At 39.5% G+C, this 25,450-nt stretch overlaps 1 protein-coding gene across 3 annotated transcripts in view; it reads right to left on the bottom strand.

Annotated features, from left to right (window-relative positions):
• Nucleotides 1-25,450, bottom strand: part of tbc1d32 (TBC1 domain family, member 32) — a 245,760-nt gene that overhangs the window by 6,039 nt on the left and 214,271 nt on the right. For all 3 annotated transcript variants that reach the window (XM_043684303.2, XM_043684307.2, XM_043684311.2), the window contains one exon: nt 17,600-17,788. In XM_043684303.2, the coding sequence (XP_043540238.2) occupies nt 17,600-17,788 (189 nt within the window). The remainder of the gene's footprint in view (nt 1-17,599; nt 17,789-25,450) is intronic.

Below are 25,450 nucleotides of genomic sequence, written 5' to 3'. Positions count from 1 at the left end.
CTGGGTCCTCTACCTTTTGCCATTTACATAAATGATTTGGATGTGAGCATAAGAGGTACAGTTAGTAAGTTTGCAGATGACACCAAAATTGGAGGTGTAGTGGACAGCAAAGAGGGTTACCTCAGATTACAACAGGATCTGGACCAGATGGGCCAATGGGCTGAGAAGTGGCAGATGGAGTTTAATTCAGATAAATGCGAGGTGCTGCATTTTGGGAAAGCAATCTTAGCAGGACTTATACACTTAGTGGTAAGGTCCTAGGGAATGTTGCTGAACAAAGAGACCTTGGAGTGCAGGTTCATAGCTCCTTGAAAGTGGAGTCGCAGGTGGATAGGATAGTGAAGGCGGCGTTTGGTATGCTTTCCTTTATTGGTCAGAGTATTGAGTACAGGAGTTGGGAGGTCATGTTGTGGCTGTACAGGACATTGGTTAGGCCACTGTTGGAATATTGCGTGCAATTCTGGTCTCCTTCCTATCGGAAAGATGTTGTGAAACTTGAAAGGGTTCAGAAAAGATTTACAAGGATGTTGCCAGGGTTGGAAGATTTGAGCTATAGGGAGAGGCTGAACAGGCTGGGACTGTTTTCCCTGGAGCGTCAGAGGCTGAGGGGTGACCTTATAGAGGTTTACAAAATTATGAGGGGCATGGATAGGATAAATAGACAAACTCTTTTCCCTGGGGTCGAGGAGTTCAGAACTAGAGGGTATAGGTTTAGGGTGAGAGGGGAAAGATATAAAAGAGACCTAAGGAGCAACTTTTTCATGCAGAGGGTGGTACATGTATGGAATGAGCTGCCAGAGGATGTGGTGGAGACTGGTACAATTGCAACATTTAAGAGGCATTTGGATGGGTATATAAATAGGAAGGGTTTGGAGGGATATGGGCCGGGTGCTGGCAGGTGGGACTAGATTGGGTTGGGATATCTGGTTGGCATGGATGGATAGGACCGAAGGGTCTGTTTCCATGCTGCATATCTCTATGACTCTAAATAAAGAAATCTGTTCTCACTCCATAGTTCATTGTAAATCAAGTTATAGAAAAGGAGTAATGTCTCACCAATTGGTATATTTATAAATAAGGCAGGATGTGAATTTTAGATGCATAACCAGAAAGTAAAGTAGAAAAGTAAGAAGTTAATAGTAATCTATTCCGTTGAATAAACGTAACATCATTGGTGTGCTATTACTAGAATTATAGCAATAGCTTAGAGACGTATGAAGTTAAGGTTCAACAAATCTCACACATTAATACTTCACACACATGAAATACAATGAACCATTCAACATGACTTAGAGGAAGGAAGTGAATGTATTGTAGTCGAATTCACAGATGACATTAAAAAACAGGTGGAAAGGCAAACTGATTGGAGAATACAAACAATTTCTACAGACATATCATTGGTTAACTGGGCAAAAAGTTGGCAAATCATGTATAATGTGGATAAATGTAAAGCTGTTCATTTTGGAAGTGAGAACACAAGTTTACTTGTTAAATGGTGCTGCAGAAAGCTGCAACACAAAGTGACTTCGGCTACTTGTGCATGAAATACAGAAAGCTAGCATACAGTTGCAGCAGGTAATCAGGAAGGTTAATGAAATGTTGGTCCTTATTTCAAGGTGGTTGGAGTATAAGAAGAGGAAGTCGTCTGGAACTGTAGAAAGTGCTGTTAAGATTACATCCAGAGCACTGAACAGTTTTGGTTACCTTATTTAAGGAAAGACATTCTTTCATTACAGACAGTTCACTCCTTATATGGAGGGATTTTCTTATGAGTAAACACTAAACAGGTTGAGAGTTACTCACTGAACTTTAGAAGAATGAGAGGAGATTGTATTGAAACGTAGGATTCTTAAAGGGCTTGACAGGATGGTCCCCGCCATGGGACAGTCTAGGACCAGACAGCAAACTGTCAGAGTAAAGAGGCACCAATTTAAGGCTGAGATGAGGAGGAATTTCTTCTCTCAGAGGGTTTTGTGTCTTTAGAATTCCTTCCCACAGAGAGCTGGAAGGCAAAGTTCTTGTATATTTTTAAGGCTAATTTAGATAAATTCACTTTAGTAGGGGAATCGAGGGAATGTAGGAAAGTGGATATGAGTTATGTCATAACAGCCATGATCCAACTGAATGGTGGAACAGTGTCAAGGGGTTGAATGGCCTACTCGTGTCCCTACTTCTTGATGTTTCATAGGATTAAAGTTACTCAGATTAGTTGCATTCATATTTAATCGTTTGCTCTCTTTATTTCAGAAAAGACAGACAAGATTTAAATTAAGAGTTAAAGCAATGAGAACCAACCAGGTTTAATCTCTATATTATGAATAAATTAAAACTTCACCATAGTCCAAACAGATCATAGTGTTGTCCTCTCATTAGAAACAGATGACTAATGGCAGTTTAACCTGAAGGCCACCACGCCACATACTGTAAATCAGTTCGGTTAATTGGCTGGATGGTTGGTCTGCAATGCAGAATAATGCCAACAGTATGGGTTCAATTCCTGTACTGGTTGAGGTTACAATGAAGAATTCTCCTTCTCAATTTTTTCCCCATACCTTAGGTGTGGTGAACCTCAGGTTAAACCACCACTAGTCATTTTTCTTTAATGAGACAGTAGCCCTATGGTCTGTTAGGACTGTGACAACTTTACCATTTTTTTTATTATGCATAGAATGGAATGGATAAGGAATAGGATAATTTTATGGATTAAATTTCAGCATTTCTCAAAATTAGAAAATGCTTTAATATAAACTGTAGACATCTATGTCAAATACATTTTTATGAAGTATAACATGGATAACAATATATTAAGTAACTAAAAATAAAATTATAATACCAGTTACCTAACTTCAATCACATAGCACTGCTTATTATCTGCCAAAATCAATAAAGTACAGGGTTAAATTGCTGGAATAGTAGTTTGCTTTACCATAGACCGTAGTAACAGCAAATTCCTAAAACAAAACATCCCTGAATGTAAGGCAGACAAGATTTATATTTACTTTCTAGCTCATATGCTTGGTTGTAGCTCTTCAATTACCATTAGTGCCACAAAGCTCTGTAATCTGACCTATACCTCATCTTTTACCATTGCAACTCCATTTTCTGATTAAAAACTACTGTGCTGCTGAATAATAATGCACTTACTCCTCGGAGCATGAATGGATGCTTATGCATTTTTCCATCTAGCTTATCTTCAGATTGGTAAACACTCGCCATTTGCTTGGAAGCACACAATAGGGACAATTTTCTAAAAACAAAATACTAAGATTTCATGTTTCAGCTGAACAAGTTCTGGATGTAATAAAACATTATCATGTTTTAGTGATGTCTTTCCAAAGGTACTTACTTTTCTTTGAAAGAATGAAAATAAATTTTGTTTTATACATACTGTGATCTGATAAAATGGTACAACAGGCAAGAAATTGCTGTCAGGTAAATAGTGAGGTGCTTGGAACCATTAACACGCAAATGGAACAATTTGAGGCAATGCACGATTGCATGTTTAAACCATAAATGCTTACATTCTTATTCAAAATTGCTGACTGTGCTACGCCATTTTATTGTTAGCTTTGAACAAAATGGCTACCTACTCTCTACCTCATGTTATGAATGTGTCTTCAAGAGAATTGAAAAGCTAACAAGGACTGAAAGTGCAAAGTGTCCTGAACAAAGTAACAATGTAATACTCGGTCAAAACAAATAGCACCTGGGTTGCCATGAAACAAAAACAAATTCAAATTCGGCCAGTTTAAATTATGCCCCAAGATACTAGAATCCAATCAAATTTAAATGTAGTATTTTGATAATATTAAAACCAATGAAATAATCCAATGTTTTGGGGTATAAAACCAGACATTTTGAACAGCTAGAGGGAGAACTGCCAAAAGACCATCAAATGTAGGCTGCTAGCTCAAGAGCTCTCTCAGAGGTACTTGTCTGTAGAAAGAGTTTGTACAGCAGAACATCGAAGCCAACCTGGGGAGATTCTACAGGAAAATCTACAAAGGAGATTTAGCAAAGCTGACTGGTTTTGAAATGTCTTTTGTTGTAAATCTTAACTGGGGTTTTTAATTGGACCAGTATTACAGAGAGGGGTAAAAGATGAGTTTAAGAGAAAGGAGTTGTAAATAATTGTTGGTTTTAATATTGTCTGTTGGATTTAAAAAATAAAACGGTTATTTTTATTTTAATTAGTGACCTCTGGGATGGCTCTCTGCCTCTCAAATTTAACAGATTATGGCTTGAGGTGAGTTTCTGTGTGTGTTGGGGTTAAATTAACAGAGGGGTTTACCCAGTGTTGTAACACTCAAATGCAGTGAATGGCAGGATGCTGTTGTAGTTTACTGGTAAAAATGAATTAAACGCACCACATTACAGAACATACAAACATATGAAATAGGAGCAGATGTAAGGCCTTTCCAATCCTTGAGCCTGCTCCACCATTCAATAATATCATGGCTGATCTTGCATTTCAAATTCCACATTCCTATCCACCCCCGATGACTCCCTTACCAAACAAGAATCTACCTACCAATGACACAAAAAGTATTCAATGATGCTGCCTTCAAAGGCACAAAATTCAGAAGTTGCACAGCCCAAAAAATAAACCAAGTTCATCTCATCTCTCCTAAAACAGCAGTCCCTAATATTTAAACAGTGCTGATGAATTCTGGATTCATCCACAAGATGAAATATCCTTTCCATATCACCTTGTCAAAACCTTTCAGGATCTTATACACTTCCTTTACTCTTCTAAACACTAGTGTAACAAGCCCAGTTTATCCAAACTTTCTTCATAAGACAACTTCCAGGTAACAATCTGGCAAACTCCCTTTAAACTATCTCCAACCCATTCATACCCTTCCTTATATAAAGAGACTGAAACTGCACACAGTATTTGAGATGTGGTCAGACCAATGACCTATAAAAGTGAAGCATAACACTCTTACTTTTATGTTGAGTTTTCTTATAATAAACAAGAGCATTCCATTAGCCATCTTAATTATTCACTATTCTTGCATATAAACTTTTTTTGCCTCACACACTGGAAAGCTTAGAGCTCTCTGCATCTTGGAATTCTGTATTCAATCTCCATTTATGTAACATTGCTTTTTTATATTTCCTGCCAAAGTGAACCACTTTACATTTTCCTCCATTACATTCCAACTACCAAATTTTTTCCTTGGTTACTCATTCTCCTCATATCAATTTGCAATCTTATGACTTCTTCACAACATTTTCGTACCTATTGTTAGCTTTTATATCTAAAGAACTGGAGTATAAAGATGCAAACATTATGCTGCAGCTAAACAAAGCACATGTTAGACACCATTTGGAATGCTGAGTGTGGATCTGGGCACCACACCTTAGGAAAGATATATTGAGCTTGGAATGAATATAGGAATTATATCTGAACTTCAGGGTTTAAATTTTGAGGAGAGATTATGCAAATTAGGTCTGCTTTCCCTAGAATTTAGAAAATTAAGGAACGATCTGATTGAAGTCTTCAAGCTATTAACAGGAAAAGGCAGGGTTGATAAAGATAAACTATTTCCACTGGTTAGGGATTCCAAACCTCAGGGGCATAGTCGAAGAATTAGGGACAGGCCATTCAGGAGAGATGTTAGCAAGCACTTCTACACACAAAGGCTGGTAGGTATTTGGAACTCTCTTCCACAAATGGCTGTGGATGCAGCCTCAGTTATAAATTTTTAATTTGAGATCGATACATTTATGCTATGCATTCAGGGATGTGTGCCAAATCCTATAACATTTCTGGGTTCTTGCACCAGCAATAATTGAGTAAAGTGATAAAGGGAGTGCGTATCCTGAAATTTTATCTGCTATTTTTAAACAACATCTGATCTAACGCAAAAGCATAAGAACCTGGGTTCTGGCCCTAAACTCCTAAAAGAGATTAAACCAACTAGGATTATATTCCTTGGAACTAAAAAGATTAAGGGTGATTTAATGAGTGTTCAAGATACCACATAAAATGGATTAGATGGAGATTAATTGTTTATACTAGTTGTGGTGCCTAGGCAAGGAAGCACCTTCTAAAAATTAAAGTTAGACAATAGGAAGTGCTTCTTCAAATAAAGTGTATTGGAATATGCAAATGAAAATTGATGCTTAATTGAGAGTTAATTGAAAACAGAGATTGATAAATTTTTGTTACCAGAGAGTAAGAGAAGATATGGAGCAAAGGGCAGATATCTATGAAACTAGGTGACAGATATCTATGAAACTAGGTGTCAGGATCCCACAGACTTTCAGAATAAGAGTGAAAATGCATAGTCCTGTTCCAAAATTCCCAAGATTCTCCTGAACTTTGAAGATAATAATGGACTTTCTGGCTTGGAATTTTTTCTTTGAGAATGGTTGATTGATTGGTGAATTAACTTAACAGACAACCACAATAGCAAGTGTCCTGTTAAACCTATTTTTTGACGTGGGATAAGTTGGTGAGATAAATTCTAGCCTGCAACCCCTAAAACAGATTTTTTTTTTTAAGAAGGCCTTCTTTAGAATCGTCTCCCTGAGCAGACAGTGGAAGCTACTGAAACTATTCATGACTATATTAGAAAGGAAACATCTTCTCTTGACCCTGATGATAGCACGATTCAATCAATACTCATTCACCCTGCCTCCTATTTTCAAACTAATTACTGACCCATGTAATAAGGCTATCTTGGTTTTGCTAATAATCTTTATATGACAGCAATCTGCAAATTAGAGTTGCCAGAGTGGGTAGAATTCCATTTAAATATGTCCTGCAGCTGCATTATAGGGTAATATTTGATTACGGGAAGGGTATTTAAGCTTACAAGGGTTCCTGCTGTTTTCTTTATTAAACCATTGACTGTCAGTGCCACTGACAAGACAAGGATTTGTTGCTCATCCCTAATTGCCCTACAGAAGAGGTAAGAGAGACACCTCCTTAAATTGTTGTAGTTCAACATTTAGTACACTCATAAAAGAAGGAAATTCCAAGTTTCTGACACAATGACAATCCAAACAGCGATACAGCCCCATGTCAGGATGGCATTAAGTTTGGAATGCTCCAGTGCTGATATTTCCCTGCAACCACTGCCTTTGTCCTTCTAAGAGGATGAGGAAGATGGTGTCAAAGGAAACTTGATGGTTTGCTGTAGTGTGGCAAGTTTTATATGGAGCACACTGTTAATATTGTGTGAGAATGACAGAGGGATTCATTGTTTGCAGTGAGGCAATAGTCAACAAACATCCCCAATTCTGACCTGATAACGAAAGGAAGACATTGTTGAAGAGCTGAAGATGGCTAGGTCTAAGATATGACCAAGGGACTCTTAATGTTATGTTCTAGGACTGAAATTGTTGGGAATACATTTATGATCAAAGTGAAAATTGGTACAGATTGGTGAGGAGAATTCTTAGGTCGAAAAGGATTTTTAGCATGTGGATTCCTGGAAATTGAGGTCAACATTTTAATGTGCACTATGGTCTACCTGTTGCTTACAGTAAGTAAAATGATTCTACAGAAAAAGACAAGCAAAGCACTCAGGGAGATAATGGCAGATAATTGCTGAAAAATCTGGCTTTGGAAAAGACTACAGAAGCCTCTGTGCTGATGGTTGCCTAGCAACGATTTCTGGTCTTGATTTCTGTTTTCACAGATCTAGGTGGTTCGTAAGAAAGAAAACTTCAGAAGCTACAAGTCCCTCTCCTCATCATAAAACTTGTTGGAAATCCGATAATGATTCAATATATAAGCATTTCTGACTATATATTAACCCTCAAAAGCTGAACTATGGCTACTCCCCAAAAACATAGATCCAGCTTGATCTTCCATTGCTGTTAGTGATTCAATTTCATTGACAAAGAACCTGCTGGAACATTGAATAAGAATGCTTAAATTTTTATTTTGCTTTATACAAACCCAATGTAGATGTAGTTTGTGGTTGAAAATGGAAAGCTAGTTTAAATTCTGTTGTTGCTAGGTGTTGCTGTTTTATTTCTTCCCCAAGAGTTCCAGTAAAAGAACAGCTTAATAATAACCAGCTAAAAAAGGATCCTTATTAAGTGACTCAGGTCGTCTTTTTATATGAGGACACTTTTAATTAGCCAATGTAGTGTTACTTAACACCTCTATGCATATTGCAACAGAATGCCTGAATTGAGAGCTTCAGGGAGTCATGCAAGAAAGAGGAAGAGGCAAATAAAACAAAGAATTGTAGTTGCTGGAAATCTACAACAAAAACAGAAAATGCTGTATAAACTCAGCAGGTCTGGCAGTATCTGTGCAGAGAAAACAGAGTTAATGGGAAAAAAAAACCAGCTGTCGTGTGTTCTTTCCCTTGTTATTTCTTACTTCCACCATTATAGATTTGAGGTCTTCCAATCCAAGATCATTTCTTGCTATCGTGCTCATTTTATCTCGTACTAACAGAATTACATAATCACCCTTTCCTTTCTGTCTGCCATTTATCCTTGGATATTCAGTTCCCAGTGGTTAAACATTGAAACCATGTCTGCATAATAATCACTACTTCCTCTGTTTTTCCAGTGCACAGAACCTGATTCCATTCACAGCATGGCTTCTGAAACTAAAGTCAATGCATCAGTTGGACCTTGGAACTGCTAGGAGCTCAACATTGACTATAAGATAGTACTCTTAACCTCTTTGTGCAGTTAATTCATCTATTTTTATCTGAATACTACATGCATTTGAGAGTTGTTAATTTTATTTTACTATTTCTTTCCCCTTTGACCCTATTTGCTTTTACAATATGTTACAATGGTTTGAGATTTTGGAGAAGATTTGTAACTCAGGTTGTAAGTTTGCTTGCTGAGCTGGTGTGTATGTTCTCAGACGTTTTGTCACCAGGTAATATCATCAGTGAGCCTCCGGTGAAGCATTGGTGTTCTGCCCCGCTTGTTATTTATCTGTCTTGGTTTGTCGTGGTAGGTGATATCATTTCTGGTTCTGTTTCTGAGAGGTTGGGAAATGGGGTCTCAGTCTATATGTTTGTTAATAGAGTTCTGGTTCGAATGCCAGGCCTATAGGAATTCCCATGTGGGTCTTTGTTTAGCCTATCCCAGGATGGTTTTATTGTCCCAGTCGAACTGGTGTCCCTCTTCGTCTGTGTGTACATGTACCAGCGACAGTTGGTCATGTCTTCTGGTGGCTATTTGGTGCTCATGTATCTTGGTGGATAGTTTCCTGCCCATTTGTCCAATGCAATGTTTGTTGCAGTCCTTGCAGGGTATTGTGTGTATAATGTTCATTCTGCTGGTTGTTGATATGTTTAAATTCATCAGGAGCTGTTTTAGTGTGGTGGTAGGTTTGCTCGCTGACCATGATGCCTAGGGGCCGGAACTATACCAACAACCAGCAGAACGAATGTCACATACAAAATACCTTGCAAGGACTGCAACAAACATTACATTGGACAAATAGGCAGGAAATTAGCACCAAGATACACAAACACCAACTAGCCACCAAAAGACATGACCAACTATCACTGATATCCATACACACAAGGACAATACATCCGTCCTGGGACAGATTAAATAAAGTCACACATGGGAATTCCTAGAGGCCTGCCATTCAAACTGGAACTCCAGTAACAAACATATAGACTGAGACCCCATTTACCAACCTCTCCGAAACAGAACCAGAAATGATATCACCTACCACAAAAACCGAGACAGATAAATAGCAAGCAGGGCAGAAAACCAATATGTCACCGGAGGCTCACTGATGATGTTACCTTGCATGGTGATGAAACATCTGAGAACAAATCTACCAACTCAGCGAGCAAATTTACAACCCAATGTTACAATTGTGTCTCGACCTGTCCCACTCTGTATTATTACCTAAGTAGCTGCCTTGCAATACTGTGATATCCTTTTGCTTCGTAACCCAATGTATCCCTCTCCAGATCCTCATATCTGTTGGACAGTTGCAGTGGTCAAGGCCCCTTGAACATTACCTCCTGGGTCCCAGTGCCAGCCTCACTTGCAGGAATTCTTTCCTGTCCCTAGTCACCAACCAAATTTGAATGATCTAATTTGAGGGGTGCTGGAGCAAAATGCCCAGGTAACTATTACCCTCAATGAGTGACGTAATGTTTGCCACTCAGACTCCAGCTCCATAACTCAAAAGTTCCCACATACTGCAAAAGTGATACATCACCCATCCTGCCATAAGCCACTTTAACAGTAGCTATATGCAGGATAGAGATGAAATCAGGAGATAATGAGGACACACACAAAAAAAGGAATATTAATTATGGTCGATTAATCTTCTTGTAGATGAGAAAATTGAATTGGCAGAGGTAGTTATGAGGAAGGATGCAGAGTATATTTACGACAGTTGTGGAATATATTGTGGATCCAATCAGAGATCAGGCTCTTTTGATCTGGAAATGTGTAATGAGGTTTAATATATGATCTCAGAGTAAATGATCCCCAAAGAAAAAAATGATACTAAATTTAAATAAAGGGAATACAAAGGAATGAGGTTAACAATGGCTGGAAGGTACCGAAAAAGAGGTTTAGCAAAAAAGCCGTTGATTAACAATGGCAGTAGCTTAAGAAAATAGTTTATGATAGACAATCGTAATACATCCCCAGTAAGAAGGATCTTAGGAAGGGGATGAACCAACAACTAACCATTGGAATTAAGGATAGCATCAAACTGAAAGAAGAAAACACAAAATATGGCAAAGACCAGTGGTAAACCAGCAGATTGGAAAAGTTTTAAAAGCAAATAAAAAATGATCCAAAAAAAAGCAAAGAGGAAGAAAATAGACTTTGAGAGTAAACTAGGGAGTAATATAAAAATGGACAAGAAGTTGTTCTCTACAATACATAAAAAGGAAGCGAGAAGCCAAAGTTAACACAGGCCTCTTAGTGAATGAGGATGGGGAAATAATGATGTGGATCCAGAAAATGGCAGAGGAGTTGAATGAATACTTCTAGATCAGTTTTCACATTGGAAGACATTAATAACATTCAAAAAATTCAAAATAATCAAAGAGCTAAATGGGGTGTTGGCAGGATATAGATAATTTAATGATGATGAGGCAAAAGAGTATTAGGGAAATTAATGAGGATCAAGACGGATAAGTTCCCTGGATTGGATGGGTTCAATCATGTATTCCTGCTAATTTTGTTTCTTCTGCACAGACCTCTGAGGTCTGTATACAGTCGTGCCTAATGCTGCAGACAGCAGCTGCACAGTGATCACCAAGTACAGACCCTTGGACGGGCTGCACATGTGTGTAGCTGCACAACTCAAAGGGAATGTTTGCTGCATCAACACAAACACTTTGTTTGGGTACTCAGCAATAGCCAGTTCTGAAGAAATCCTTCTTTCTTTGGTGGATTTTCTCCAATTATTTTCTAATGACTCTTATCTCAAAGAATGCTTTGAAACACTATTTTTGGATGTTTGGAAAAATTCTGTTAGTGTCCTGGATACAATCTCCTTTCACTGCTGCCAAAGTTTTATTCATGCTGAGAGATTGTCCACATAACCTACACGTGAAGTTCAGTCAGGCCAACCAATTAGTATCACGTGCGTGTTAATTATGAACTTCCCAATTTCTGCACAATGGGAAAATCTAACTCAAGTCTCATACATTCAGCTCTCAGCTGAATCTGTAACATTAAAATGAAAGTCCCTATCTTACAAACTGCTGCAAGACTAAGGACCGATGTAAAATTGACGATTCCTTTAATAGAAGAAACACACTGGAGAGAATGTCTTTTGTTCTCTCAACGTTTTAGGTTAAATTCTGTTCCATTCTTTAGTAGCTTCCTGCTATTTCTCTGCTCACATCTTGATAAAGCATATTGGTGATTCAATAATTGAAATATCAGGTTTTTTTCTCCGTAAATTTGATCAAAAGCATGCTGGATCGATGGATATAGGAATATGAAGGGTTTAGAGTGATATGGGCCAAGTGCTGGCAAGTGGGATTAGATTGGGGTAGGATAGCTCGATGGCATAGATGAGTTGGACCGAAGGGTCTATTTCTTGCTGTATATCTCTGTGACTCTATAACATTTCAACCATGAGTGCCTTTTATTTAATTTTTTATATTGATGAATAATGGAAGCATCTCCGGTATCTCAGGAAGAAAAGTTCAAGAACAATAGTCTCTTTTTAATCCATTATCTATTACAAACCCACACACTCCACATGTATCTTGACTAAATATCATCACACCCTGCTTCCTGGAAAGATTCTATTCCATTCTCCCAGTTTCTCCATCTCTGTCGCAGCAGTTCTGATGACGCTAGCTTCCCCAAGGGGACCTCAATGTCCACTTTCTTCTTCCACTATGCATTTCCCAACACTGGTTGGCAGGGTGGCTCAGCCATGTCGAACTCCTCTTCCACACTTCTCTAACCACACCCTTCTCTTCCCTCCCACAACACTGATAAGGTTGCCCAGAACACACTTATCACCCCAACAGCATCTGTATCCAAAGGATCATTAGGTGCCATTTACACCCCGTACAACAGGATGCCACCATCACATATTCCCCTTCCCTCCATTGTCAGCCTTTCGCAAGGACTGTTCCCTCGCAAGGACATATTGGTCCATTCCTCCTCCACTCCCAACACCTCCCTACACAAACAAGACACCTTCCCATGCAATCACAGGAAGTGTAACGCCTGCCCGTTTATTTCTTCCCTCCTCACTATTCAAGGCTCCAGACGCACCAACTAGATGAAGCAGCACTTTAGCTAATTGTATTTGCTGCTCACAATGTGGCCTTCTCTACATTGGAAAGACAAAATGCAGGTTGGCTGACCACTTTGCGAAACACCTACGTTCTGTCCACAAAACATGACCCTGAGCTTCCTGTTGCCTCTGACTTCAACATATCACCTTGTTACCTGACCAACATTTTTGTCTCGGACTTGAAGTACTCCAGTGAATCTCAGCGCAAGCTGGAAGAACAGCATTTCATTTTCCATTTGAGAAGTCTACAACCTTCAGGACTCAATAACTAGTTCAATAAGTTTAGGATCTGACCACCTTCTCCCTTTACCTGAACTCAACCCTCACACACCAAGCCTTGTAATCTCATGGGCTGCTACCATAATAAACTCATTGTAAGATATTAGCGGACCCCATTAGCAGCTACTGATTTCCCCCAGGCTAACCTTTACCCATTCCTTTGTCTGCCCAACCATTATTTTAACATTCTGGGCTCCATCTCCACCTCTTTTTTGCTCCTCCTTCTTTCCCCCATCCCATCTTCAGCATATAAACCTTTTCCTAGGCACAGGAGAAAGTGAGGACTGCAGATGCTGGAGATCAGAGCTGAAAATGTGTTGCTGGAAAAGCGCAGCAGGTCAGGCAGCATCCAAGGAACAGGAGAATCGACGTTTTGGGCATAAGCTTCATTCCTGAAGAAGGGCTTATGCCCGAAACGTCGATTCTCCTGTTCCTTGGATGCTGCCTGACCTGCTGCGCTTTTCCAGCAACACATTTTCAGCTTTTCCTAGGCACAATCAATTTTGAAGAAAGGTCACTGGACCTGAAGCATTAACTATGCTTTCTCTCCACAGCTGCTGTCAGATGTGCAGAGTTTTCCCATCAATTGCTGTTTTTGTTTCTGATTTCCAGTATCCAGAGTTGTTTGGAATTTGTTTTCCCTTTTTGTAAAATGATTTATTTTCTCAGTAGTCAAAAGCAATAGTACAGTAATAATTAAAGAAGTTAAAACTCTGTATATGCAAGGGATTTGTTTTCTAAGAGGATTTGGAAGCGAGTTCTAAAGTTCAGAAAATATTGCTGTTACATGCTTTGTTTGGTACATGAGATAGAAATTTTAGACTAATTTTGTTAAGTTTCAGGACTGCTGGCAGGCTTTGTATGTGACCACTGCCATCAGAAAATGTCAAGACAGTAAAGCAAAATCATCATGTAATTGGATCAATTTTACAATAATAGAAAGGATGGAAAAGCCAGACAGCTTGCATGTGATTTTCTGGTGCATTCAGATTGTAGTTGTCTTGCTTATAGCATGGCATCTTAATTTTCTGAATACTTTTAATACGTCAATTAACTCATTTCAGAGAACATACTCCACTAAGTAGAGCAAAATAGTATATTTATTTCTTGACCCTTGTCTTTTGCTATATTATAATAATTATTGAAGTCAATAGGCAATGTTGGCAATATCAGGATGATATCCTACTATCTGATGTTAACCCAAAATAAGATACCACCTCCATAAAAGTAACAGTGCTATGCAAACATTAAGCACACACTGAATTTTTTAATACTTGTGTTTCAAATGATTCATTAATATGAAAATAGTACTGTATGTAAATAGCTGTCACATAGCTGTCTTACAAAAATCTGCAACACAAAGTAAATGTTGTTTTACCTTGACCTTGTCAAGTGTACATTAGCATTTTACTACATACAAGTCCATTACCACTTGAATTCCATCCCACCATTCTTGACTCATATATGCTCTTCTTTCTCATGTGTACATTAAGCCTTCCCTTAAATATGTCAATATTATTTGTCTTAATCACTCCATTTGATAGCAGATACCACATTCGCACTTTTCCATGAGAATAAATTAATTCCAAATTTATGATTTCAAATTGTTTCCTTTTGTGGACTAGGCTATACTTTGTTTTTTTTTAAACAAAAACTCAATAATGCAGTTCCAAGTTTGGAACCGAAATTGCAGTTTAAATGTTGGAGAGGTTTGATGCCACAACGTTTTGAGTTGGAGGCATTTGCTGACAATAAGACAGTAGAACTGCCATACAATTCTTTGACTTTACCAAGTTCAATTTGGACTTGAACTGCTGAAGTTACTAAATTTATACTTTAACCACAATATCTAGTTCAGTAATTGGCTTTATTTTGACTCGTAGAGCTGACCTGTGCTCAATTACTTTATTCTTCAAAGTAATACAATAAGTTTGCCAAAACAAATGCTATTAAACAATTCCAAATGTGATGTGAATGATGCAGCTATTTAATTGCAGGATGAGATTTCTTACCAGTCTATATTAATGGTAACTAGGTTCATGAAAGGGAAACTATTATGAAAGTTTATATTAAAGATTCAGACAAGATAAAGCAGGATGGAAGGTGAATTAGGAGTAGGCTACAAAGATGCTTGAACAAGGTGCTGAATTTGATGGATTTGACTGAGACAAGGTGGGGGGAAAGGGAAATGAGGAAACTGGTGAAATCAGAGTTCATCCCTTGTGGTTGGAGGGTTCCTAGGCGGAAGATGAGGCGCTCTTCCTCCAACCGTCATGTTGTTGTGGTCTGGCGATGGAGGAGTCCAAAGACCTGCATATCCTTGGTGGAGTGGGAGGGGGAGTTGAACTGTTGAGCCACAGGGTGGTTGGGTTGGTTGGTCCGGGTGTCCCAGAGGTGTTCTCTGAAACGTTCCGCAAGTAGGCGGTCTGTCTCCCCAATATAGAGGGGGCCACATCGGGTGCAGAGGATGCAATAGATGATGTGTGTGGAGGTGCAGGTGAATCTGTGGCGGATATGGAAGTTTCCTTTGGGGCCTTGGAGGGAGGTGAGGGAGGAGGTGTGGGCGCAAGTCTTGCACCTCCTGCGGTTGCAGGGGAAGGTGCCGGGAGTGGAGGTTGGGTTGGTGGTGGGTGTGGATCTGACGAGGGAGTCACGGAGGGAGTGGTCTTTACGGAATGCTGATAGGGGAGGGGAGGGAAATATATCCTTGGTGGTGGGGTCCGTTTGGAGGTGGCGGAAATGACGGCGGATGATGCGCTGTACATGGAGATTGGTGGGGTGGTAGGTGAGGACCAGTGAGGTTCTGTCCTGGTGGCGGTTGGAGGGGCAGGGCTCAAGGGTGGACGAGCGGGAAGTGGAAGAGATGCAGTGGAGGGCATTGTCGACCACGTCGGGGGGGAAATTGCGGTCCTTGAAGAAGGAGGCCATCTGGGTTGTACGTTTTTGGAACTGGTCCTCCTGGGAGCAGATGCGGCGGAGACGAAGGAATTGGGAGAATGGAATGGCGTTTTTACAGGGGGCAGGGTGGGAGGAGGTGTAGTCCAGGTAGCTGTGGGAGTCGGTCGGTTTGTAGTAGATGTCTGTGTTGATTCGGTCGCCTGAGATAGAAATAGAAAGGTCGAGGAAGGGGAAGGAGGAATCTGAGACTGTCCAGGTGAATTTGAGGTTGGGGTGGAAGGTGTCGGTGAAGTGGATGAACTGTTCAACCTCCTCGTGGGAGCACGAGGCGGCGCCGATACAGTCATCGATGTAGCGGAGGAAAAGGTGGGGGGTGGGGCCAGTGTAGTTGCGGATATCCTACGAAGAGGCAGGCATAGCTGGGGCCCATGCGGATGCCCATGGCTACTCCTTTCGTTTGGAGGAAGTGGGAGGATTGGAAAGAGAAGTTGTTCAGGGTGAGGACCAGTTCAGTAAGTCGAAGGAGGGTGTCTGTGGAAGGGTACTGGTCGGTACGGCGGGAAAGAAAGAAGCGGAGGGCTTTGAGTCCTTCGTGATGGGGGATGGAGGTGTACAGGGACTGGATGTCCATGGTGAAAATAAGGCGTTGGAGACCGGGGAAGCGAAAATCATGGAGCAGGTGGAGGGCATGGGTGGTGTCCCGAATGTAGGTGGGGAGTTCTTGGACTAAGGGGGACAGGATGGTGTCAAGGTATGCGGAGACGAGTTCGGTGGGGCAGGAGCAGGCAGAGACAATGGGTCGGCCGGGGCAGTCAGGTTTGCGGATTTTGGGCAGGAGGTAGAAGCGGGCGGTGCAGGGTTGTGGGACTATGAGGTTGGAGGCGGTGGATGGGAGATCCCCCGAGGTGATGAGGTTATGGATGGTCTGGGAGATGATGGTTTGGTGGTGGGGGGTGGGGTCATGGTCAAGGGGGCAGTAGGAGGAGGTGTCCGCAAGCTGGCGTTTGGCCTCAGCGGTGTAGAGGTCGGTGCGCCAAACTACTACCGCGCCTCCCTTGTTAGCTGGTTTGATAGTGAGGTTGGGGTTGCAACAGAGGGAGTGGAGGGCTGCGTGTTCCGATGGTGAGAAGTTGGAGTGGATGAGAGGGGTGGGGGAGTTCAGGTGGCAGTTAATATCGCGGCGGCAGTTGTCTATACCAGGGACCCAATTGTTAAGTGCTCTCAATTAGCATAAAGGGTAAAGTAATTTAGATAGCAAACTCCTCAGAAAATCTTGCAAGATGTGACTAAGACGATTGTCATGAGCTATTTGCCCCACTGAGTACACCAAATGCATCAGACTTTATTCAAATTTCAAATGCCATCACTCCGAAAACAATAAAGCCTTTTAGCTGGCTTACAAAATGAAGTCATACAGAGCACCAATTGTAGTTATACCAGCTGAGTTGAAACTAATTCCACTGGCAATATGTTTACTGATTTTCAACAATCTGAATTGACTGTCCTGTCAATACTTTGCTATTTTATTTTCTCTCTTGCAATCATTCAATTCAACCTCTGTCAGAAAACTCAAGTAATCAGAGTACACAAACTTTGTTTAATATTTACATTTTACTATTGTTGATCGTTACTTGCAGGACCAAGCTTTTTTGCTTAAAAACAATAAATATGTTGTGTGCTTACCTTTAGAAAAACCTGCAGATCCTGAGTCTGCATGTGGTGAAGAATCTCTTGCTCGAGGTGTTTCAGCAAAGCTATACACATGTAAACCTGATAGTCAGGACCCAAGATAACACAAACAGCAATGTAGTGACCGATCTCAGTCCAGTTTAAATAGTTCCAGAAGCATTGAGATAGCCAGTGCTGACAAATCTGCATGAAATGAAGAACAAACTGTTTAGACTTGAGCCTAGTCACAATGAAACACCAACCTCAAATTCAATCATTAATACATTGTTACAATATTAGTCAATGTCACAAACATTTTTAAAAGAAATCTAAAATCCCAGCGATTTATTAAAAAATGAAGTCACACAATTCAAAAGATTTCTTTTACTATACAAGAGTCAACAAAGCAAACACTAAATACTTCCTTAGTTAATCACCTGTATTTCAAAACTCCAAAGTCAATGTGAGTGAAACAGCAATTAACATTCAAATTGTGGTCAGTGACAGATTACACCTTAAATGGTAGGTACAACTAAGACAAACTTAGGCAGTCAAACAGCATATATCAATTTCAGTAAGAAAGTCTTTAAAAAATCTGACTTCATCACAAAAGGAAAATTCAGCTCCTCTTCTTCTAGAAGTTACCTTGATGCTCAGCCAATAGCAGTGCACACCAACTCAAATTCCAAAGGCACATTTTTCACCAAAAACTTCATTTTCTCTGCAGAACCTTCGTAATCTAATTTAAGAAGGGCTAGATTTCATAGATCACCAATGTTATTGCCAAAGAAACAGAAACAACTATAATAACTATAGTTTTGCTTATCCCTAGCTTCTGCATTTCCATTATCGACTTCAGTCTGTCTGTATCACATTGGAATCATCTATGACTGTGTCCGTTTATATAGTTTCAATCAAAGCCTAGGTTTTCAATTTCAGATTCAGTCTTGGCTTACATAGCAATGAAAAGGTCAGCTTCCTTTCACAAATTCCCTTTCAATTCAGGTTTATGTCAAAAAAACACAAAAGGTGAAACCATGTATTCAGACGAACAATTGTGGCACTGCAGTCAAGAATTTCAAAGATTCATAACCCTCTGAGTAAAAACAAAAATCTCCTCATAGAATCTCTACAGAATCCATGGAATCCCTACATTGTGGAAACGGGCCCATTGGCCTAACAAGCCCACACCAACCATCCAGACCCCCTACCCTATACACATCCCTGAAAACTATGGGCAATTCAGCAGCCAATTCACCTAACCTGCATATCTTTGGACTGTCAGAGTAAACCCATGCAGACACGGGGAGAATGTCTGTGTGGAGTTTGCACAGTCGCCTGAGGCTGGAATTGAACTAGGGTCCCTAGTGCTGTGAGGCAGCAGTGCTAACCACTGAGCCACCATGCCATCCCATTTAAATGTAAATCTGTGTCATTTTCAAATTGTGTTCTATAGGTCTAGACTCTCCAACCAGGAGAAGCACTTTACCTGCATTTACCCTGTCAATTCCTTTAAGTATTTTGTAGGTTTCAATGACAGCACGACTCATTTTTCAAGATTTTAGAGAATCTTGGCCCAGTTTGCTCAAACTCTATTCACCAGACAGTCTTGCCATCCCTCAAACAAGTCAGGTGAACCTTCGTGAGATAAATGGGAAGTTCAAAACTAGGAAGTATATTTTTAAGGTGAGAAGACAAAGATTTAAGAGACCAGAGGGGCAATGTTTTCACACAGAGGGTAGTTTGTATGTGGAATAAACTGCCAGAAGAAGTGGTAGATGTCGATACAGTTACAACATTTAAGACATTCAGACAGGTACATAAATTGGAAAGGTTTAGAGGGATATGGGCAAAATGCAGGAAAGTGGGACTATTTAGTTTGGGAAACTTGGTCAGCATGGACGAGTTGGACTGAAGGGTCTGTTTCCAAGCTGTATGACCCTATGATTCTAAACAGACCAAAACTGGGCACAGTATCCAGATGCAGTCTAACCAATCTTCGATACAATTTCAGCAAGACTTTTCTATTCCTGCAATCAAATCCTCTTGTGATAATATCCCATTAGCCTTTCTAACAGCTTATTGCACCTGCATGTTAGCCTTCAGTAACTTATTGACAAAGACATCTAGGTCCCTTAGTACATCTGCACTTCCTAATTTCTTACCATTTAATATACACATCTGGTCCTCCTACCAAACTCAATAATCTTATATTTTTCTGCATTATATTCCATCTGTCATGTTCTGTCCCACACAATAAGCCTGTTCAAATCCTTTGAAACCACTTTAAACCTTTTTCATAACATGCATACCCATCTAGCTTTGCATCATCCACAAATTTTAAAATATTACATTTAGTGTTCACACTCAAATTATTGAAAAATATTATGAACAGCCGAGATCTACTAGTCACAGTCTGCTAATACATGAATGATCCACTTATTCTTTCTGTTTGCTTTCTGCTTTTTAGCCTGCCCTAAATCCATGCAAGTATATTATCTTCTTTCTCAAGTTCTTTAATTTTGTTAGCCAACTTTCTGTGCAAGATCTCATTAAAATCCTTCTAAAAATCCAAGTATACTACATCCATCAACTCCCTTTTATCATGTTATCAGCATTCTCAACAAACTCAAACATATTTGTGAAATATGATTTATCATTCAGAAATCCAGGTTATATGCCCATGCATTATTATTGAAGTGTCCATTTATCATATCCTTTATAATTGTTATTACATTTTCTGTACTGAAGTAAGTTTGACAGGTCTGCAGTTCCAAGTTTTCTGTCTTGTTTCCTTCTTAAAATACAGAGTGGCATTTGTTAGCTTCCAATCTGCAAGAATCATTCCAGATCTTGAAATTTTGGACGATGCATCGATGACCTCTATTGCGATGTTTTTCAACCCTCTGATATGTTCATGTAACCTGATGGCTAGTTTTCTGCCTGTTCGTCCAGTGTAGTGTTTGTAACAGTTTTTGCAAGGTATTTTGTAAATGGCATTCATTTTGCTTTCTGTCTTTCAAGTTCATTGGCTACTGTTTTAGTGTGTTAATCGGTTTGTGGGCTACCGTGATGCAATGAGGTCTGAGTAGTCTGGCAATCATTTCAGTGACTTTAATAGACAATGAAAAAGTTGCCTTAGTAAGAGGGTTAAGTTACAATTTCAGGGATATGGACAAAAAAAAATTCTTACAGCATTAGAAACAACACTGAAAGACACCAAACTCTGAGGAAACCCAGCAAACCATCAGGTAGACAGTCGCACCAAAATTAAGCAGGAAGGAGGAAGGAAACACACTCAATATACAAATAAGGGAAGCACTCAAAAAAGATAAAAACATTGTTATTCTACCTACAGACAAAGGACACTTGACAGTCATGTTAAACTGAACATACGACATTGTGAAAGCGAATGCACTGCTTGCAGATACCAACACTTACGAACAGGTGGCGATAGACCCAACCTCACAACTAGAGAACCAAATCACAGCCTTACTCAAAAAACTTCAGACATCTAGAGAATTAAACAAGACTGACTTCCAAAAAATGAAACCAGATGGATTTAACATGATACGTTTCTATGGATTATCCAAAATTCACAAACCAGGAGCCCCCCTCAGACCCATAGTCTTGCTACCTGGAATACCAAATGTACAGATTAGCCAAGGAGCTACACCAATAACTAAGCAATTAGAAGAAGATTCACGACACTCCATTCACTCCACCCAAGAATTCCTGAACACCAATGATATCAAGATAGAAGACAATAAAATAATGATCTCCTTTGACAAAACAGCTTGATCAACATCAACCTGGCCAAAGAAACACTGACTACACTATTAGAAGCACCAAAGACACACACTATAAACCAGATACCATCGACTACATCAGAAAGGACAATATCGTCAAACTAGTGGACCTATACCCTACCACTCACTTCACTTTCAATAACAAAACCTAGACAAACTAATGGAATCTTTGATATCAGGGTTTTTAAGCAGAGGTAGTAATACAGAGATTCAAACAAACAGCTCTGCCAACCATTCAATCCAAACTTTGGGTCCACTATATGGATGACTTTTGTCATCAGCAAACAAAACAAATTAGAGGAAACCTTGAAAACCATCAATAATATCCTTACTGGCATAAAATTCACTAAAGAGGAGGAAAACATAAACAAACTGCCATTCCTAGATGTCACAGTAGAGCGAACAGCCAATGGGGAACTTCAAACCAGTGTCTACAGGAAAAGAACACATACGGACCGAATACTGAACTACAGAAGCAATCATCCCAACATCCACAAACGAAGCTGCATTCGAACATTATTTCAATGAGCCACGACACACTGCAGCACTGAAGAACTATGAAGAACAGAGGAAAATCACCTATACAGCATATTCAAAAAGAATGGGTATCCAATGAACACAGTCTGATTTCTCAGCAAAAAGCCCTGAAGAAGGGCTTATGCCCGAAACGTCGATTCTCCTGTTCCCTGGATGCTGCCTGACCTGCTGCGCTTTTCCAGCAACACATTTCCAGCTCTGATCTCCAGCATCTGCAGACCTCACTTTCTTCTCAGCAAAAAACCCAAACAAGCAGACAAAATGTGCTCAGAAACACGAACCACTCTCCGTTACATCAAAGACATCTCAGAAATGAGTGCCACACTACTCAGACGTCTTGGCATCATGGTAGCCCACAAATCCACCAACAACTAAAACAGCAGCTAATGAACTTAAAGCACCCTATAACAGACAATAAGCAAAATGAACATCATTTACAAAATAGGCAGAGGTGGAGATTAGAGTGGTGCTGGAAAAGCACAGCAAGTCAGGTAGCATCTGAGGAGCAGGAGAATCGACGTTTTGCGCAAAAACCCTTCATTAGGTATGATTTCCCTGCTCCTCAGATGCTACCTGACCTGTTGTGCTTTACCAGCACCACTCTAATCATTTACAAAATACCTTGCAAGAACGGTAACAAACACTGCATTGGGCAAACAGGCAGAAAACCAGCCACTAGGATACATGACATCAACTAGCCACAAAAAGCCACATGACCACTATCACTGATATCTTTACCTACAGATCAGGAAAGACACCACTTTGACTGAGGCTACACATCCATTCCAGGACAAGCCAAACAGAGACACACACAAGAATTCCTAGAAGCATGCATTCCAACCGGAACTCTATCAACAAACACATCGACTTGGACCCCATCTTACCTCTAAGAAAAAGAACAGGAAATGACAGCACCAACACAGGAAATTACATCACCAACCTAAGGAAACCTAAACACATAAATAGAAAGCGGGACATAACACCAGCACTTCACTGGAGGCTCACTTATGATGTTACCTAGTATGGTGATGAAACGTCTGAACACAAACCTCAGTTCAGTGAGAAAACTTACATCCAACAAATTACATAACAAAGAACAAAACATTAGTTTGATTGCAAGATTAAAGATCGATAATGTTTAGTTCATACTACTTTTAAAAAGGAGAGCAAGAGAGAGTAATTGAATGAATAATTGAAAAGAAAAGCATATACAAACATGTATCTATCATGTAAAGTGAAACACTGTGTTTATATGGCACCTTTAATACAACAAGATGTCCCAATGTACTTCATTGGGGCTTTATAAAGCAAAGGTTGACACCTAGCCACATATTAAGACAAGTGGATAAAAGCTTAGCCATTGAAGTAGTTTATTTCAAAAGCATCTTAAAGGAGGAAAGAATGCAAGAGATTTTGAGAGAGCAAGTTCCAAAGTTTATGACCTGGGCATTTAGAAGGTACAGCAACTACTGCAAAGCAATTAAAATCATGCATGCTCATGAAGTCAGAATTAAATGAGCACAGATATCTTGGAGCGTTCTGCATCAATCAAATCCAAGTGGAACTCCAGAAGTGTCTTGAGGCTTAATTAATTTATTTTAGGATTGAGTTCCACACAAAAAATAATACTTCAAAAAATATACAATTAGACATGAATAGATATGAAAAACAATATTGAGAGATTTAATTAAGAGACTAAGTATTATTGGGATGTTCGAGATTTTCAGGACACTTATTCATCGAAAATACTAGCTCCCAAGTCAGGCACAGTGCAATCATTTGACACTGCTTCTTAATATGATAGTGATCTTGACTGGGGGTTGGTAGAGATGATGCTGAGCAAATATTTAAATTGCAAATAAATACAACCAAATTTTGCATGCCCAACACAAAATAAATTGAATAAAAGATACAAGCCATCTTGATTGCTAATGCTGCATGCCTGAACTTACAATTTAATGCATGAGGGCTATAATGTGGAAGACTGTAGGCCCCAGAGTGTAATTTCTGATCCACAAAAATATTAATTTTCCACAATGAACTTCACGTGGCCATCACTTTTTACTGGGAACACAGAATTCTTCTCGCACTTCCATATTCTTTTGTCTTCACATTTTTATAGAAGCTTTTGCAGTCATTTCTTTGTTCCCTGCAATCTAACTCATATACTCTAAGTTTCCCTTTTGATTTTTTTTTAAACTGAATGCTCAGAATCTTCAGGAAAAAGCTTACTGCTTTTCCTAGCAATTTTATGTGTTTCCTCTTTTGATTTAAAACTATCCTTAATTTCTTTTGTAAGCCATGCCTGAGATACCTTTCCCCTGATATTTTTGCATCTGACATGAATTAATAATTGTAATTCATGCACATGCTTTTAAATATGAACCATTGCCTATGTGTGACAACCCTTTTAGTAAAGGGCTTTCAAACCTTTCTCGCCAATTCGAGAGTCATACCTATATTGTTCCCTTTATTCAACTTGGGATGCTAGTTTTGGATTTGACGGTTTAATCTCCATCTTAAATGAAGAATTCTAATATATTATGGTTACACCTCCCCAAGGGACCCAGCATAACAAGATTGTTAATTAACCCTTACTTATTACACAGTACCTAGTCTAGAATAGCCTTTTCTTTGGTACATTCTCAATGTTTTGGTCTAAAAAGAATATCACATTAATTCCTCCTGGGCAATACTATTGCTAGTTTGGTTTGTACAATCTATATTTTTAAATTAATGTCACCTATTTTTACAGTTGTACCCTTATTGCATACTTCTGATTTATTGTTTAATGCCTTCTACAAAACTCCACTGCTATTTTGGGCCTATATTGGCTTCTGCCCCTTAGTGTTTTTTATCTCCACCCATACAGATTCATCATCATGATTTTACCAGTCAATCACCTTCCTTACTATTGCATTCAAAACTCCTTTACTAACACTGCTACCCCAGCTCCTTTCCCTTTTCGCCTGTCCATTCCAAATAATAAATATCCATGGATGTTCAATTCCCATCCTTGGTCACCCTGAAAACATGTCTCTGTAATCATAACTACATCATAACTGGTCATGTCTATTTGTGCTGACAATTTATCTATCTTATTACGAATGTTCGTGCACTAATATTCAAAGCCCTTAGAATTCTATTTTTAACCATGTTGGTCAGTTTAACTTTATTTTGCACTACTGCCTGATTCACATTTGCCCTAGTTTTTGCCTTTCATTTTACCTTCCTAATTCTTTCTGTTTTGCTTCCATTATTTCTCCTCCTCCTCCTCACTCTCCTACTCAGGTTCACATCCTCCTGCCATTTTAGTTTAAACCCTCCCATCAGCACTAGCATGTATGTACTGGACATTGCTCCAGTGTCGCCCAGATGCAATCCATCCTGTTTGCACTGGTCCCATCTTCCTCAGTACCAGTTCTCATGTCTCAGGAATCTGAATTCCTTCCTCATACTCCACTTCTTCAGCCATGCATTCATCTGGTATATCCTGCTATTTTTACTCTCACAAGGATGA

The sequence above is a fragment of the Chiloscyllium plagiosum genome, unplaced genomic scaffold (assembly GCF_037043375.1).
Source record: "Chiloscyllium plagiosum isolate Xiang-an unplaced genomic scaffold, Cpla_swu_hap1 HiC_scaffold_3, whole genome shotgun sequence".
In the NCBI taxonomy this organism is placed as follows: domain Eukaryota; kingdom Metazoa; phylum Chordata; class Chondrichthyes; order Orectolobiformes; family Hemiscylliidae; genus Chiloscyllium; species Chiloscyllium plagiosum.
Note: the sequence above shows the minus strand (reverse complement) of the source record. Positions and strands in the feature narration are given on the sequence as shown.